The sequence below is a fragment of the Ailuropoda melanoleuca genome, chromosome 19 (assembly GCF_002007445.2).
Source record: "Ailuropoda melanoleuca isolate Jingjing chromosome 19, ASM200744v2, whole genome shotgun sequence".
NCBI classification, from domain to species: Eukaryota; Metazoa; Chordata; class Mammalia; order Carnivora; family Ursidae; genus Ailuropoda; species Ailuropoda melanoleuca.
In genome coordinates, this window is record NC_048236.1 from 32650942 (window position 1) to 32669473 (window position 18532).

At 36.6% G+C, this 18532-nt stretch overlaps 1 protein-coding gene across 3 annotated transcripts in view; it reads right to left on the reverse strand.

The window, feature by feature from the left end:
• IBTK (inhibitor of Bruton tyrosine kinase) overlaps nucleotides 1–16992 on the reverse strand; it is a 90268-nt gene extending 73276 nt beyond the window's left edge. For 2 of the 3 annotated variants that reach the window (XM_011221109.3, XM_011221108.3), the window contains exons 1-4: nucleotides 16670–16875; nucleotides 6965–7666; nucleotides 1409–1505; nucleotides 113–237 (exon numbers count right to left, since the gene is read on the reverse strand). In XM_011221109.3, coding sequence (XP_011219411.1) covers nucleotides 113–237; nucleotides 1409–1505; nucleotides 6965–7285 — 543 coding nt within the window. In that variant the 5' untranslated portion in view covers nucleotides 7286–7666; nucleotides 16670–16875. Of the gene's footprint in view, nucleotides 1–112; nucleotides 238–1408; nucleotides 1506–6964; nucleotides 7667–16669 lie in introns of all 3 variants that reach the window. The other variant, XM_034647928.1, reaches the window with a different exon arrangement.
• Nucleotides 16993–18532: the final 1540 nt, after the last annotated feature.

The window sequence follows — 18532 nt, forward strand, 5'->3', positions numbered from 1 at the left end:
AAATGTTATTATCCCTTCAACAAAGTTAACATAGTCCAAATGAAAAGATAAACTATCAAACACAAAAGTTCTTTTTACTCTCTGAAAGTACTCAGACTGTACTTCAAAATACCTGCTTGATATAAACCCCACTCCTGGAGAACAGATCCACCAACTCTGGATGATGTTTGCTATTCTGGCTTCCATGACCCAGGGTGAAATTTGTATTATCTCCCCAAGTGTAGACATCCGTAGGATCTAAAAATGTAAATTATTTGTTTTAAAGTACAAAAGTGTAAAAATTATCAGTTGAGTTCAATTATACATATACTCTACTCATCAATTTACCTCAAACATAGACTCTTTACAGGAACTAATTTTACCAGCATATTTAGAAAGAGGCTGCAAACATTATCTTTTACATTATGAAACTATTAACATATTATCTAATTTTAGGAATAGAAACCTGAAAATCCAAATCAGCACAAGGCTATCTCAGTGTTAGGAATCTAACACTTGTTCCTTGTTTCATCAGCAGCTAGTTTAACAGCCAAATGAGTAAAACACCACCTGCCGTATCCACTTAGTTTCCATGAAAATAATAATTAGTTATTTAAATATAGAATGTTACTAATAGATATGTAATATATATAGTAATATTATTTATATACTATATACATACATGTAAGGGTTCTAGATGAAGCAAATCTGATATTAGTTACTGTTCCTACAGAAACGTTAACTTCAATAGTTTGCTCTTGATAGATGCAAAAATCACCCTCATGTTCAGGGTAATAAATATTTTAAAGTGGGATAAAACTTAATTACAGCTAAGTTTATGATCTAAGTCTTCATTTTATTCTGGAAGGCATATAAATTTCTTGAATGGAATTATAACTGTAACTTGCAATATAGCATCCAAGGTAGAAATAAAAATGAAGAAATGTGTCCTTACTTAGCTTGCTCACTGCTTAAATACAAATTATAGAGTAGCGTCATTTAAAACTCTTCTCCTTTTCCACCAATTTCCATTTCCAAAGTTCAAAGGCAAACAAATTAAAGAAATAAATAAAATCAGAAGGATGTGAGGATAGAAGAATCACTTCCTTTTCCCCTCTACCTCAAGTAGTGATGTTACTTTCCGGAGGCACATTAATTACTTTACGGTAGTTACAATTCTGTCTTCCCACTTAGGGTGTGTTTTCACTCTTACAGACATAGTATAGATTGAAATTGAAAATGCAAAATAAATCAGTGTTCTGAATAAAAACCCAAAATTATCAGCTAGCATATAGCACACACCAAGGTAAAAGTTCTTTGCAGATATCCACACACAAACAAATTTTCTCAGGTATTTTAATAAGAACAAAGTTTCATTAAAATTTTCTAAGCTGTACCTTAATGGAATATATTTGTGGAATTTTCTTACCAGTAGTTTTGAATACTACATGAGTTGGTCTATCCTTCATTACAAGATCCAAAGCTGACAAGCCTTCTTTGTCTTGAATATACAGACTAACACCATGCTAAAAAAAAAAAAAAAAAGAAGAAAAGAAAAAGGAAAAAAAAAATATATATATATACGTTACCTTCTATGCCCACCCACATTTTTTTCACACACACACGAGAACTAAGAAAAATCAAATATCTAATTCTTTTTTTTTAAAGATTTTATTTATTTGACAGAGATAGAGACAGCCAGTGAGAGAGGGAACACAAGCAGGGGGAGTGGGAGAGGAAGAAGCAGGCTCACAGCGGAGGAGCCTGATGTGGGGCTCGATCCCACAACGCCAGGATCACGCCCTGAGCCGAAGGCAGATGCTTAACCGCTGTGCCACCCAGGCGCCCCCAAATATCTAATTCTTAAAATAAGAACCAGAAAACCTGAAGAAATAAAATAAGTAACATTTAAAATCAAAATGAACTAAACGTGAAAATTTTCTACGGTTTAAGGCAAGTCTGGCTACCTAGAAGGCCCTAGCTCTGGTCTCTCTGTCTGTGCATGCACTATACTTCACGTATTTAAAGAGCCATGCTAAAGGCTATAAAGACTTCAAGGTAATGGCACAACAATATTTATATCAGAATTTATTGTTTATAAATATAATGTGATCAGGTAATCCCCATCTCTTCTTGCCTTGAACTTTGTTATATCTAGTATTTATATTTAAGACAATTATATTCCTTTATTTCTATTTGTAAGATATAGGTTTTCATCTTTGTATTTAAATTTTTTATAGCATTGTTTAATTGTGGCTTCTTATAAATCACATATAATTAATGGTATCCTTAAAAAATCTGAGAATGTGTGTGTGTATGTGTTTTAAGGATTAATTTAAAGTAATCTTTATACCTTCACAGTTCAGAATCAAACATGAAATAGGACATTTTCTGTCTCACTTACTTAAGGCAGTTAGCACACCCTATCCTTATCACCATACTTTTCTATCTTTTAAAATGTAATGGAAGGGAGGCAGGAGGGACAGAGAGCAATGTTCAATTCATATTGCTGTTACTTAACTACAGCTTTTAAATATAAAGTGTTCTGGGGCGCCTGGGTGGCGCATCGTTAGGCGTCTGCCTTCGGCTCAGGGCGTGATCCCGGCTTTCCGGGATCGAGTCCCACATCGGTCTCCTCCGCTGGGAGCCTGCTTCTTCCTCTCCCGCTTCCCTGCTGTGTTCCCTCTCTCGCTGGCTGTCTCTCTGTCACATAAATAAATAAAATCTAAAAAAATAAATAAATAAGTAAATATAAAATGTTCTTTTCAAGAGTAACTTTTGGTATTTCCTGATAGTTTAATAAAACATCCAGTAATTAGATTTATCTCTATTTTAACCTGTGCAAGTCATCACTGCCTGTCTGTACACTTGGGTAGTCACAGGTAGAGAACTATGAAGTTATTAAACTCTGTGACGTGTTGGAATCCTCTGTTTTAGGTTACTTAGGAAAGAAGAATCTCCTCTTACCTTGTAACAATGGATTCCTAATAAACTAAAACCAATTCTGAGTTCACTGTGTTCCAGATGGTTATAACACTTGATTTCACAACGGTTGTCAATGAGCAAAAAATACTCAAATGATGGGGCGCCTGGGTGGCGCAGCGGTTAAGCGTCTGCCTTCGGCTCAGGGCGTGATCCCAGCGTTATGGGATCGAGCCCCACGTCAGGCTCCTCTGCTATGAGCCTGCTTCTTCCTCTCCCTCTACCCCTGCTTGTGTTCCCTCTCTAGCTGGCTGTCTCTATCTCTGTCGAATAAATAAATAAAATCTTTAAAAAAAAAAAAAAAAAAACTCAAATGAGCTAACCAGTTTAAAAAAAAAAAAAGTGATCTAAGATGCTTAACCTTTTAAGAGAAACAAAGGTAGCTTCCAGGACAAAGTGCTCTAAGCTATGAAGGTGACAAATGGGATCCAGAAACTTAGAACCCTAGACAGTTTATTTTGCCAGTTTTATAAATTTTCCTAAACTTTATACATACCAACTGGACCCTAGTAAGACTACATACATTTGCGTTATCCTACGTAGCCCCAACTGCGTAAGACTACCTTTGTTTGGCCATTAGCACTCCATAGATAACGGTAGACTCTGACATTTTCTACTCATCTTAAACTCTAAAGGTTGCAGGACCAGTATGTAGTCTATCCTATTTAAAGGTCAACTCTTTACATATCCTCAAAATAGTAGGTAAATTCATTACCTTGTTAAATAGCATCTAAGTATATACCAGGCTTATAAGCCTGAGCGTTTCGTGAGAATGCTCTACAACAAGAAGCAGATGCACTTTAGACACAGCTATTCCACTACAAACCACTAGTAACACTACTGGATAGGTCTGCCTGCAAATACAGAGAACTGTTTTTGTTTGCTTTGACTGTCTTCCTTAAAAGCAAAGCATAAGATAACAACTGGCATTCAGGTAAATTTCCTTGGGAAGAGACCCTACAAAGTGAGGACCAGAAGAGTAAATAAAAGGAGGAAAAACCAATACAAGGATGTGTTATCGAGTAGGACACTGCTAAGGCTTGTGCATGATCCTGCCGGGAAATTCTGGGAACCTTATACAATATACGACAGAATAATTCTCCAGTCGAGGAATCAAAGGGGTAAGGGTTTACCCCCGAGTTCCCATTCTTCAGTAGCAAAGAGTCACTCTAAAAGGGATTTAACTCTCCTGTACTTCTGGTTGGTCATGCTGAATGCCAAGCTCTGGGGCATAAAATAAGAGGTAAGCAGGAGATGCTAGAAACAAGGTGCAGATTTATACCTATACAAAGCTGCTAGAAGCCTCTGAACAACTAGCTAGAATAACAGCTGAGGCCAAAATTATATGAAGTGGTTCAAGATACACTAATTTTTCCAAACTGGTTATGAGCTAAATTGAATGAGTTTAATATGGCTCTCTCACTATTGCTGCCCATATACTGCCAAAAAGTCAGAATCAAAAGACCTTGAGACTGTAATTTCCAGTAGGGTAAATTGGGACGTTTCAAGCCTGTTCTTTAAAGCTTTGATAGTACTTTTGGATACATTGGCTAGATGCCTTCATACTAGAGAAAACAGAAAAATAAGCATTCTCTTCTATTCAAATAACATGGTTTTAACATTATGAACTAGGAATAGTTTTAGTAAACTGGTCCTGCTATCTATCCTGGGGCAGAAAGGTGGGAGGGTACTTCAGATCAGTTCTACTTAGTTTATAACTGTTCCATTTTAGTTTGAAGAGATTTTTCATGTTTATGATTTGACAATTAACTGTATTGCTCTGGTTCACAGCCTGTTCTATTCTGTGAGGTATCTTATAGCCCCCTAATAAAACAGCTTTTGCTTAGGGAACCTTAGTTAGCTTCTGTTTCTATGAAATAAGAACTCTAATACACCAACATTTACTGTTCTATTTGTTTATTTAATTATTTGGTTTTGGTCTATCTCCTTCTACTAAAATAAAAACTCAAACAAAAAAAAGGATTCTGTCTGTCGTGTTCATTACGTATCCCTAGGACCTAGATTAGCACCTGGCACACACCAGGCACTCAAAAAAAAACATTTGTTCCAAATACTTTATGAATAGTATAGCATTTAATCCACACAACCTTATGATTAAATTAGTTCTATTTACAAATGAAGAAAATTAAAGCAAGTTTTTCCAGAATAGTAAGTAAACCATGAGTATGAAAAAACAATGGTATAGCAATAACAGATACAGCAGGACCCTACAAACATAGTCTTTGCCAGCCACTCATCTTGTCATGGAATCGAGGAGCCAAAGAAGACATGCATAAGATAGGCTGTCTCTCCTCCAGCTTTTGGTAGACAAGTAGTTTCTGCTGAGGTTTTTGTTTTGTTTGTTTTGTTTTTTAATCTTTGGCAATTAGGAACTGACAGTGTAGGTGTATATTTACTGTACAATTTGTTTTGGCAATTAAAAAGTCTTATAGCTATAAAGTTATCAACTGCAATTTATTTAAAATGTGTATTTGTGTATGGTCTCTCTCTGCCAACCATAATACCTTAAGGGCTATAGCTGTCATAATATCTTATATGCTACAGTTGTCCAGAAGTGGAACTGACATGCACACTCCAATCAGTGCAGCTCTTCCAATTAAATGATGTTGAAAGGTCAAAGAAAAACAGGATATGCTATGTTGAGATGTGAATACTAAATGGATAGGAAAAGGTTTCTGTGTGGAAATTTTATCAGTGCAATGCATCCACTGTCAGGTATCTATCATTGATCAGTAGGACTCTGATGATAATAAAAGACGGTCAAGCCAAAGGAACAAATTTCCTGGCTTCTCTTAGCCAAGGAGGAAAGAATGACTGAGGATTTCTAAAGGGAAATGAAACCCCCAGGGAAGGAAGTTTCAAAATTCAGACCAGACCCTATTTCAAACTGAAGCCCCAAATCCTGACACCTGAATGGCAACTCCTATGACCACAGAAAATCTAAGGATGCTCTCAAGATTGACAGGACTGGCAGTCATCCAAATTTCTAGCAGAAACTGGAAAAAAGCTGAGGTTTTAGGTGTGGGAAAGGGTTAAGAGTAGAGCTGATAAGATGCTTTAACTCTTACCAACCTAGCTTTCTGTATAAAATAGATTAGAGTAAGAGAATTAAACCATCTAAATCAAATGTTTTAGATGTAAGAGGAATTCACAGTACTATTAGTAAACTTTTTAAAAATCAAAAATAGATGGAAGATACTGAAGATAAGCTCCCTAATGTGACCATAAGTTTCCTGAGGACAGGAAGTGTTTTGTTCTTCTCTGTGTCCTCTACAAACATGATAAAATGCCTGTACAAAAAAAAAAAAAAAAAATTCAATTTAAAACTCATGACTTCTGATTGGGAGTTTTTAATGTGCATTCATTAGTGAAATGACATTGGGGTGTACCTCAAAATACTTCGTTATTTGACTATACACTACAACAAACCAAGACTGAATCTACTTGATGAGAAATTTCAAATTAATTAAACTGATTGTAATTATTAATTTTTTTACAACTATAAACACTTTATCCTAGCCAAACAAGAAATAAACATACTATACAAAAGACAGTCCCTAAATGTTGTATTTCAATAACCAGTGCCTTTTAAAGTAGCTAATAAAAGTTACAGAAAAGCAAACCATTTTTCTTAAGAATACTGAAAGATACATAATACAGATTAAATGATAAAATATGTGGGATTTACTTCAAAATAGTGTGAGATAAACAAAGGCAGTGGGGACATATATAACACATAATTAGCCAACAGTCCATTATGTATTGTAAACTTTGGTATATGTTTAAAATTCTATATCATAAAAAGTCCAAATGAAATATATATGGGATTTGAATTCTAAAGATGAGTCAGTTACAATAGTAAAAGATATCAAACAACTGATAAGAACAAACGCAAATGTTTGGAAAATAAATGGGGTGTTTGAAAAAGACTAAGAAAAACATATGCCAGACCAAATAGTTTTAAATAAAAAATGACACTTACCTTCAATAGAGACCAAACACAATCAATATGTCCATAAAAAATGCTTCTGTGCAAAGCTGTCCATCCTGATTCCTTGTCTTTCACCAGCAGATCCACTCCTTTCTCAATAAGCCAATCTAACACTCCTTTCTTTCCACAGGAGGAAACAAGGTGGAGGGCGTTTCTGCCAAAAGCATCTTTGATAGTTGCAGCATTGTAACAATGACTGGAGAGAAAGGCCTTAATCTGGTTTTCATTCCCCTTTGTTACCACAGAGAGGACATCCAAAGCATGCTTCAGGGATCGACACTTTGATGTGCAGTCAGGGATGGAAGAATTCATCCTAATGGTTTTTATACTGCTTAGTTTAGCTCTTCGGAGTAGTCAGTTAAGACTAATTTTTAAAAATGAAAAACCCAGGACAAAAAGGTGCTATTCAGAAAGATTTATAGAGAATAAATGACCTGTTTAGGATTATAATTTAAATCCTCAATGGCAATAGTATAAAACTATATATCTTTGTACAATTTATTTTGGCACTTAAATCAAAAAATTATAAATAGTTCTATAAAGTTTATATCAAATACAAGTTCTTTATTAAGGAAAAAAAACTTTCCACAGTTTATAGATTATTCCTGGAGTCGAGCACCAAGGGGGAGTGAGGAGGGGACTCCCCCTCCACACTGTCTGATCCTTTCAAATATCCATAATTGCAAGGGTGACCTATAAAAGAAAGGGAAAACAAGAGAGTGTAAAAAACACAAAATCTACCTCTTGCTCTCCTCAAGTACTTTACAATTACCTCTATATTTAAGTGCCCCCAAAATCAAATAAAGTGCCTCTAATTCCTATTTCAAAAAAATAAATAAAAGTGTATCAACTCTTCATCTTCATATCCACAGTATTCTAGAACTATACTAATCATCTTCACATCCTTTTTTCCATTCTCCTGCTTAAGGTTAACCTCTGTACCTGTACTCTGGAGTCCACCTGTTTCTATCCAAAAGCTTCATTCCTTCTCCCTTATATTTTTACACTCTGCTAGCTATGTCCCCACAAGATATAAGCACACTTAAATCTACCATCTTTTTTTTTTTAAGATTTTATTTATTCATTTGACAGCGAGAGGCAGCGAGAGAGGGAACACAAGCAGGGGGAGTGGGAGAGGGAGAAGTAGGCTTCCCGCTGAGCAGGAAGCCCGATGTGGGGGGCTCGATCCCAGCATTCTGGGATCATGACCTGAGCTGAAGGCAGATGCTTAACGACTGAGCCACCCGGGCACCCCTTAAATCTACCATCTTTATAGCAATCCCATCTCAAACCTTTACCCTCTAAATTATTTCATCACCACCACTGCCCAACACCATCCACCACCACCCACCACAATAACCAATCTTCTCATCATTCAGTTTTTACTAAGAGCCAGGCACTGTGATAATGTTCTCTGCGCCTGGAAAGTCCTTCACCATAGGACTATAGGAGGAGATGATAATTAAGTATCAGGTATCAAAATAACTAGGTATCAATCTGGGATAACAATAACTTTAGATACTTACTTTATACCTTACACGAATATAAACTCCAGATGGGTCAATGACAAACAAAAATAATACCAAAAGTACTAGAAGAGAGGATGGGAGACCCTTTTTTACAATTTCAAAGTACAAAAGGCCTTTCTAAGTATGATCTGGAATTCAAGCTTATAAAAGATTAATAAATTTAATCAGTTTAAAGCCTACATTAAAAAAATACTAAGACAAAAAAGGAGAAAAAGCTTCCTTAACATATAGTCTCTACAAATAAGAGACCAACAGAATAAAACTCAAAGAATATGACATTTCTTTAAAAAAAAAAAAAGGAAATTTAAACAGATTTTTAAAAAGAGACTCACCTCACTCAAAAGAAATGTAAATTAAAACTATAATGAGATACCATGCAACAACATGAATGGAGCTAGAGAGTACAATGCCAAGTGGAGCCAGTCAAAGAAAGACAAATATCATACGAGTTCACTCATATGTGGAATTTAAGAAAAAAACAAATAAGCAAAGGGAAAAAAGAGAAAGACAAATCAAGAAACAGACTCTTAATTATAGAGAACAAACTGATGGTTACCAGAGGGAAGGTGGGTTAAATAGGTGATAGGGATTAAGGAATGCACTTGTCAATGAAGAGCAAAGGGTGATTCATGGAATTGTTGAATCACTACATTGTACACGTGAAACTAATATAACACTGTTAACTAATTGGAATTAAAATAAAAACTTTAAAAAAAACTATAATGATATCATTTTTTATCTATCAAAATAGCAAAGATCAAAAAAGTTGATATTACTATGTACCAACAAGATTGTAAGAAAATACGTACTCTACTCCATTGCTGGTAAGCATATAAACTCATACAATTTCTTTGGAGATCAATTTAGTATAGTTATGAAAATGTAAAATACACCTTTTTTCTGACCCAAGCATTTTTACTTCTAGGAATTTATCTTGGAACACCATACCTATGTGGGGAATGGCATAAGTACAAGAATATCCACTGAGTCATTGTTTGAAACAGTAAAGAGTGGAAAAAAACCTAAATAGAGTAATTATGTCCATGCAACAGAATATTATTCATGTATCAAAAAGAATGAAGCAGCTATATATTTTCTGATATGAAATCATCTGCAAGATACATTGTACCATGTCCTTTAAAATAAGATGTATATGTAATACCATTTACGGAAAATTTGTATATGTATTTACATGTTTATGCTTGAATAAGCATGAAAGATATCTAGAAGAATACACAAGAAAATGGTTAAGAGTGGTTCCTCTGGAGAACAGCACCAATGGTTGGAGACAGAAATGGAAGGCAAACTTACTTATATTTTACTTCAAACCACTTTTGAATGCTTTACTATGAGCATGAATACCTATTCAAAAATAAATATCTAAAAAATATAAATAAATGCTAATATATTGATTAGAGAGGTGATAGGAAAATATAGAAAACTCAGCCACCACATAAGAGCCTCTAGCTTCCTTTTTTCCAATATGCTACCCTGTCTGCTTTGCCCTGTTCAGATCTGGAGAAATGAAATACAATTTGTCAACTATTTGATGAACTACTATTCTTCAGGTTTTTTACCTCCTGTTAGAAAACTAACCACCTATATATTAGAAATTTTATATCTAGAGTAGACTACTTTACACTCAACATTTCCCTATCATCTTTTTATTTATCATCTCCTAATTATTTTTCTTTCAGTATTTTTGTACTCTGCATTTTATTCTATTTAATTTTAGTCCTCTGGATTTTATATAACTAGTCAATCCATTTCATAATGGTTAAATTTTAAAGCTTTTATAATAGAAATTCTATGTAAATTCTCTTCTCCAAGGTATTGATCATTAATACTTAATAGAACAAACAATCCTAAAACCACAAAAGACCCCAATAGCCAAAGCAATCTTGAGAAAGTAGAACAAAGGTGGAAGCATCACACCCCCTGATTTCAAACTATATTACAAAACTAGTAATTACAACTGTGTGATACTGGCAGACAAAGAAACACATATATCAATGGAACAGAATAGAGAGCCCAGAAATAAACCCATGCATATATGATTTACAACAAAGGAACCAAGAATATATAATGACAAGGAGACAATCTCTTCAATAAATGGTATTGGGAAAATTGGACAGCCACATGCAAAAGCTTGAAACTGGACACCTATCTTAAACCATACTCAAAAATTAACTCAAATGGTTTAAAGACTTAAATGTAAGACCTGAAACCATAAAACTCCTAAAAGAAAACACAGGCAGTAAGCTCCCTGAAAAATTTTAGCAAATCATACATCTGATAAAGGGCTAATCTATATAAAATACCCAAAGAATTCATACAATTCAAGAGCAAAAAAATAAACCACCCGATTTAAAAAATGGGGAAAAGATCTACATAGACTTTCCAAAGACATACAGATGCCCAACAGGTATATAAAAAACAACATCACTAACCATCAGGGAAATGCAAATCAAAACCACAAGGAGATATCACCTTACTCCTTTAGAATGGCTATTATCAAAAGAATAAGAAATAGTGTTGGCAAGGATGTGAAGAAAAAGGAACCCTGTGCACTACTGGTGGGAATGTAAATTGATATAACCACTATGGAAATTAAAATAAAAAATTAAAAATAGAACTACCGTATGATCCAACAAGTCCACTTCTGGGTATTAATCCAAAGAAAACAAACACTAACTCGAAAAGACTATATGCACCCCCATGTTCACTGAGGCATTATTTACAATAGCCAAGATATGGAAACAACCTAAGTGTCCATCAATGGGTAAACGGATAAAAAAGTTACACACGATGGAATATTATTCAGCCATTAAAAAGGATGAACTCTTGCCATGTGCACCAACATGGATGGACCTCCAGTGCATTATGCTAAGTGAAATAAATCAGATGAAAGCAAATAGCATATTACTCTCTTATTATACCAGATTGGGGGTGGGAGGGCAGAAATGGATGAACTGGTTTTTCTTTTAAATAAATTGAATAAATTTTAAAAATAATACAAATTCCCAAAAAACTTTTTTCATTTCAATTTTTTAAATATATACCTTGAATGACAAAGAAAAACAGTTATGAGGAGGCTATTACAGGAACATATATGAGTTTACTACATGTGTAGGGGAAACTTCTGCACACCATAGATATGAAACATTGCAGATCTGCTTTCAACTCCCACTACAAACCACTCTAAGAGTCAGAAGTCCTAAATATAACTAATTCTTCCTTATTCTGACTTCCCCATCTACAGGTGACAGCGCAGAATTAGAGGATTCCAGTTAGCTCCAGTTGTTTCTACTAATTTGTATGTTTTATAATTTGATATAAGCCTTGTAACATTTATCGCCACCTTAAACTGTTGATTGGTATAAAAAACAAAGTGTTTCTTAGTTGACATAAAGAAAAACGTATGAAAGCCTCAAGCAGCTTAATATGTGAAAACTGGAAAACAAGATACATGGCAAAATAGTCAACTGTACTTAATTTCATTCTTTTGAGGCTCAAAAATTTTTCCACCTTTGTATTTTCAGTGTATTCATAATACTTGGAAAGAACTATTTACTAGCAAATAACTCAAACACTACATGAAAGAATTAAGGTAAACTGAAGAAAATTCCCTAATTGTTACTATACATTAACAATTAAAATGGAAAAAAGGGGGAATATGAAATGTAAAAACGGTAGCATACTATAACATATAGAGAAACATACAGAGTACTATGAACATAAATATGGAGTGACTAAGAGCTAGTGTTTCTTAGAGTCTTACATATTTGGATTCAAATACAGCAATGCCGGCTGTTACTAGTTACGTAACTCTAAAAATTACATAATGTCTCATTTCTTCATCTGAAAACAGAGACAATGTCACCAACCTCACAGGATTACTGTAATGATAAATGAAATTGCTTAGCCTTGTACCTGGCACAAAACAGACATTCAACATACAGTAGCTTTTATTACTATTATTTCTTCAGTAACAAAAGGGTAACAAATTTAATCTCAAAATTCACATTTGAGTTTCATTGTCTCTGCTACCTGGTTTCCATACATATTTCTCCAATCAAACCATATACACTAAGGTGACCAAAATGATCTCCAAACCTACAAATACTTTTAGATACTTTCAGTTCTTATTTTACTTTACTTCCCTGCTTTTGTTCATTAATACCGCATTCTCCTAAGGTATGTAGGAAGGGATACTGAAAGCATATGGAACTACTAAAGCATTTAAGCATGGGCTCTCTCTCACCCCTTCTTCCAAAGACATTATCTCTTCCCCTTATCTTCAAATTTTGTGGTTCTCTCAATGTCCCATCTTCAGTCTTCTCTTCCTCTCTACTTCATATTCTCCCGGATAATTTCAATCTCTTTCTAGCTTTTAACTGTAACCTACATGCTCATCACCCCAAAATATGTCTTGTACCCTCACATCTTTCCTAAATTCCAGCCTATATTTCCAATTACCGGTGTAAATATTTATGCATTCAACATATGCTTACTGAAGGCAAAGAAAGCAATGGAAATAAATATTAAGCACCTAATATATACTGGATATGTTACATCACAGAGAGGTTAAGTAAGCAACCCAAATCATAGCACCACTAAAAGAGGAGTTAGAATTCAAGTGCAGATCTGTTTAATAACAAAATCCAAGCTATTTCTACTATACTACACTGCCTCTCTAGTACATCCACAGTATCACAAGGGACTAGGAATACAAAATAAATGACATAAATATTTTAGATAACATGATAAAAATACAGGTTCATGGGTAATACTTAAGTGAAAACTATAGCTCATTTAACATCTGTATTCAATGAACAAAATTTATTATTATAGTTTCCCCACCATCAAAGGGTCACAGTTTGATAGAGGAGACTGATTTTATTTAAGCAAGTAATAAAAACATAGGATTATAAACCTATGGTAAAGATAAAACAAGTGACTCAGAGAAATAACAGAGTTGACCAGAGAGAGATAGGGAAGATTTCCCACATCAGGATGAGCACATGTTTGCCTGATAAATACAGGGTGGGTGAGCATTCAAGGCAGAGCAAAGAATAAATATAAATAAAAGCATTAGAATCATTTTAGTCTATTCTGAAAATTCCAAGTAATTCAAAAGACAGAAAACAGTGAGGCCTAACATATACACAAGCATTGGCCAGATTATGGACAGCTTTCTTTGCCTTTCTTTAGGGATAAAGAAAGTGAGCAATTCAGAGACACATTTAGATATTTAAGCTTTTGAATTGACAAGATGTGGTGATAACTCCCAAATTTCTAGCCTGATTATATATAGGGCAGCCAAGAAGTAGAGTAGGGAGTAAATACTTTGGAAATTAGAAAAACAAAACAAACTTTTTAAAAAGCAACAAATAAAAATTACAGGTGAAAAGTTGTTTTATATGTGATGAATATGAAATGCTGGTGGGAAACTGAGTTGTAGGAGTACAGCTAGCTACAGGCAATTGTTCAACCTTGGGAACTGGCCCACCACAAAGGCGTTAGCCAGTAGAGGTTGAGCCCTCAACAATGACTCATAATTGTTCCACTTATCCTTGGTTAGGAGTTTAGGTATCTTCCTAAAACACAAATCTGATCATGCCATTCATTCTCTGACAAATCCAAGCCCAATATCTACATTCCGTGTGTTAAGGTTAGCTTTGTGACTTCAGAAAGAGGATATCAATTAAGCCTGGAGACCATGTGGCATGTAAAATTCAGACTCTAAATTCAGAACACCAGAGGTAGGAACCCAGGTACACCACTAACTAAATGATCCTAGGCACATCACAATTTTCTAAGCTTCAGTTCTCTCACTTAGAAAAAAGTGGTAACAACTATTTAGCTATTGAGTTGTTCTGAAAAATAAACGAGACAGTTCATTCATATGTAAGCATCCAACAAATGTTTAAAAGAGGGGGGGGGGGGGGGAGAANGGGGGGGGAGAGAAAGCGGTATATTGGTGTATAGGTCAGAAAATGGCATAACTTTAATTAGAGTCCTTTCTGCTTGGAAAGCTTTTCACCCAAACCTTTACAAGACTGCCAATGTGTCCATGAGTCAGAGTATCTGTCATCTTTTAAATTCTGATATGGACAACCAACATAAATTTCAGCCTCATACTGCCCCTTTATGTATGAGCACCTTCATTTTACATTGAGGAAATGTGAAAGGTTAAGTAGTCTAGCCGAAGTTACAAATACAAAAAATACACTCTAGATTCTATCTATTCTACTCTACCCAAATTTCTCTCTCAAAATGCAGTTAGGAATATAATAAAAAATCATTAAAAAAAAAAGCAGTTAGGAAATCTTAAATGAGAACTAGAATAGTGTAGTACAAAAAAATTACCCTTATTTGTAGTCAAAAGAATTGAGTTCCTACTACCTAAAACCTTGGCCAAATAACTTAACCTCTCTAATCCTATTTTACCATCTGCAAAGTTGATGATAATAACTTGCCCTGTTAGTATGTACCTTGCCTACACAAAGATTTTAAGTTATGGCGGAGGGGGGAGGGGGACAGGGAAGTCATATTTCTTCATATTTCTCACTATATATATATATATATTCAATAAGTAGATTTGTAAAAACACTAACACCAAAATATCTTCCTTTTAAACTTGTATCTGTATTAAATTAACTGTTACAAAGCTACAAATTATAACTCATAATTGAGTTTAAAAAAATTTTAATTCCTTCTGTAAGCCCTGAAAATAGTTCACATAACAATTTTAAGACACAAGCACTTACTTCTTTAGGAAATTAGTAATTTTGCTTTATCACTGTTGTATTTTAGTCAAACGTTATCTCAAATAATCTCTTGGTACAAAAGATAGAAACTTCAATACTTTATCGGTGCAATACCTTTTTTCACAATAGAAAAATTCTGCAAATTTAAGGGGGCAGGCACAGCTCTACATGTAGGGAAAAATTAATGACCTATTAATAATAGTAAACTGACTTTGATATTATTTATAATAATAAACCAAATAATACTGAGCTCCTTTATATAATAGATAAATTTATTTTTGGTCTATTGAACTTTGTATGGTAGTAAAGCATAATGAGAGTAAAAGAATGTAGTAAGTTCCTTCACATAATTTAGCATCCTAAAAACCCTCAATACAAGTGTTTGGTTCTTTTTAATTTAAATAATGGAACAGCCATTTTTTAAAAATTTCTTGAGGTAAACTCTGCTTTGACTCAAGTTTCTGCAAATATCTGTAACAAATTCTTTTTAGAAAACAGGCCTTTCTGCCCTCATCTAACCTATGTCTGTTTCTAAAACCAATAAAAATCAAGGAATTCAAAACAGAAAAAGGAGAAGATCAAGAAGTAGCTATGCAAGGATGTCAACTGGTACATTATGGGCGGAGAAACATTACCACTCATAAAAGTCACATTCTTTCAGTAATTCTGATACATTTCGAATTTCAAACGTCCTACTTCGAAGCATGGCGGGACGGGGGGCAAGGGGAGTGCTACATCAACTTCTGCTTCCTTGAAATTTTATTAACTATGTTGGAGAACAGTAGTCGAGGATGTCCGGGCTTACCTATTTCGCCGCTGAACTAAAACTTTTTAAAAACCAGACAACGTGATACAATAAAAAGCCTCTATCCTGTCTCCCCCACCCCCAAAAAGAACAGGTCCCTTTTCACACAACGGTCAGTTCACACAGAATTTCAGAGTTAGTATCCCCATAGTGGAGTAAAACTGTGTGACCCCACGAAGGGATAACGCTTCAAGGAACGGCTCCAAATTCAAGGCTTGAAGGGAAGTGACACCGACAACTACTGAAACTAGCAAGGCAGCAACGCTGGAGGGCGTGTCGGACACGACAGCAACGTAGCACGTCGCCGAACAGGCCATTCATAAGCTGAGCAAGGCTGCGGGAAAGCGGGTGCTGGAACCCCGGCCACCTGGCCCGCTCCGCGCCGTCTCGCTCAAAGCGCGGCAGTCTCGGAGCCCCTGGGTTCCCTCCCCACGGTCCATCCGCGCCATGGCGTCCCCGGTCACCCGCACCCTCCGGAAACTGAATACTGTCCCCTCGCCCCCCCCACACCCCACACCCCCGGCCAGCTGATGAGACACCGCCGCCTCCGCCGTTCCGCACGGTGAGGCCGCGCAGAGCACTCCCTCACCAGTCGCTAGATGAAAGTGCGCCGGTGTACTCCGCGAGACGGGCGCACAACTGCGCACGGACTCATCCTCAGTGAAGACAACTGGAGAAACCGAACAGAGCCAGGGGGAAGCGGGTCCCCAGAGCCGGATCAGCTGTGACGGCGGCTGCACCTTCAGCCGCGACTACAGGCACGGGAAGGGGGGCAGGGAGAAAAGGCCGGTGCGGGCGGTACCCAGGAATAAGACAGGCGCTGATTGGCTGGGGCTCGTGTACGCCTCATGAGGATTGGCTGATGTCTGCCCAGAAGGCCTCGCGTGGCAGCACCTAAGCTATGGCCTTGCCCGGGATTCCTTAGGGAACTTGACCCTGCCGGCCTTCGGACCACCGGCGCAAGCCGGGGGAGGGGAAACGCAGCAGCTGAGGGCTCTCAGCCAACAGCGGTGGTGGAAACGTCCCTTTCAGGGTCAGCTGTGGCCTAGGTAGAAACGTCAGCTGCAGACTTGGAATTCCGGATCAACACGGGTGGAGAGAGAACCGTGGAGACCTGGCCGAATGCCTCGGGCAGCCGGTCACCATGCAGCAGAAGCTTAGACTTCTTGCACGGAGGAGTTCTCCCATTGCCCTACCAGTAGGGTCACTGGAAAGCCAAAGGCGTTGTCCCGCAGAGACGCAGCATCGCCCTTCCCTTCCGGCTCATACACCCGGATTGTCTGAGAGTCACTCCCTTGGTCCGAAGGCGGCACTGCCTTCTTAGATTGCTACTGGGACTTGCTGCCCACTAGGGTCACGTCAGTCAGTGCCTGACGCCAGGCTTGCACTAGGCTTTTCCCCCATTTAACTCCGCTTCCAAGGCGGTTTTAAAAGTGCTGGAGTGAAAAAAGAAAAAGCCGGGGGCGGGGGGGAGTGGCAATATTAAGAGGAGGAGGAGGAAATCAATGCTAGCATACCAAATGGGAATCCCTGCGACCAAATGCCTCATACAGCAGGCATTCAGTAAATGTTTGTTCAAGGAGGGGTAGTTTGACTCAGAACAAACAACACTAGCAGTTAGGATTTGGCTGTACACTCAGCCACGTTGTCAGTTATACACGCTACTTAGTCTCTGCCATCTGTAAAACGAAGGCGTTGGACTACGTGTCGGCTTAAGGGCAGCCAATTCTGCTTTACTGTCTTTTTGTAGCTTCCTTGTGGAAGCTCAAAGCCCTACAGCTGGTTAGTGAAAGGGAAAGGGAGAATAGCTCTCCCCTGCTGCCCTTCCCAATACAATGGTCTGTTTCTTTGCCCTTTTTCAAGGTGTCCTATATCCTACTTTGATGTAACAAAAACCAGCTTGTAATGTAAAAAATTAAGTGATTTTGAGAATGAGCTATATATGATGACTTTTATATTAATGAACAAAGAAAACAGTAATGGCAAGTAAGGATAATAATGTAAATAGATCCATAGGCCTGAGTTCAAATCTTTTATTGATCTCTTTTATTTGGCAAGTTAATTAGCTTTTCTGAAGACTTACTACCCTTGTTTGTAAAATAGGAGAAATAATGTATTTTAGAAGCAAATTTTTCACATTTGTGAAAAATTGTATAGATACAAATATACAGCACATAATGTGCCTAGCACTTCATGAAAAAGAAATCTTCCTTTTATAAATCAAAATTTCTGGGAGCACCTGGCTGGCTCAGTCAGGAAAGTGTGTGACTCTTGATCCAGGGGTTGTGAGTTCAAGCCCCATGCTAGGTGTAGAGATTACTTAAAAATAAAATCTTAAAAGAAAAAAAGCATATTTCCATAGCAGCAGAATTATTCCAAGGAGTCATTCATTCATTTTAACAATTGTCAAGCCCAGATAATCCCAAACTTAAGAATAGATTGCAACCTTTAC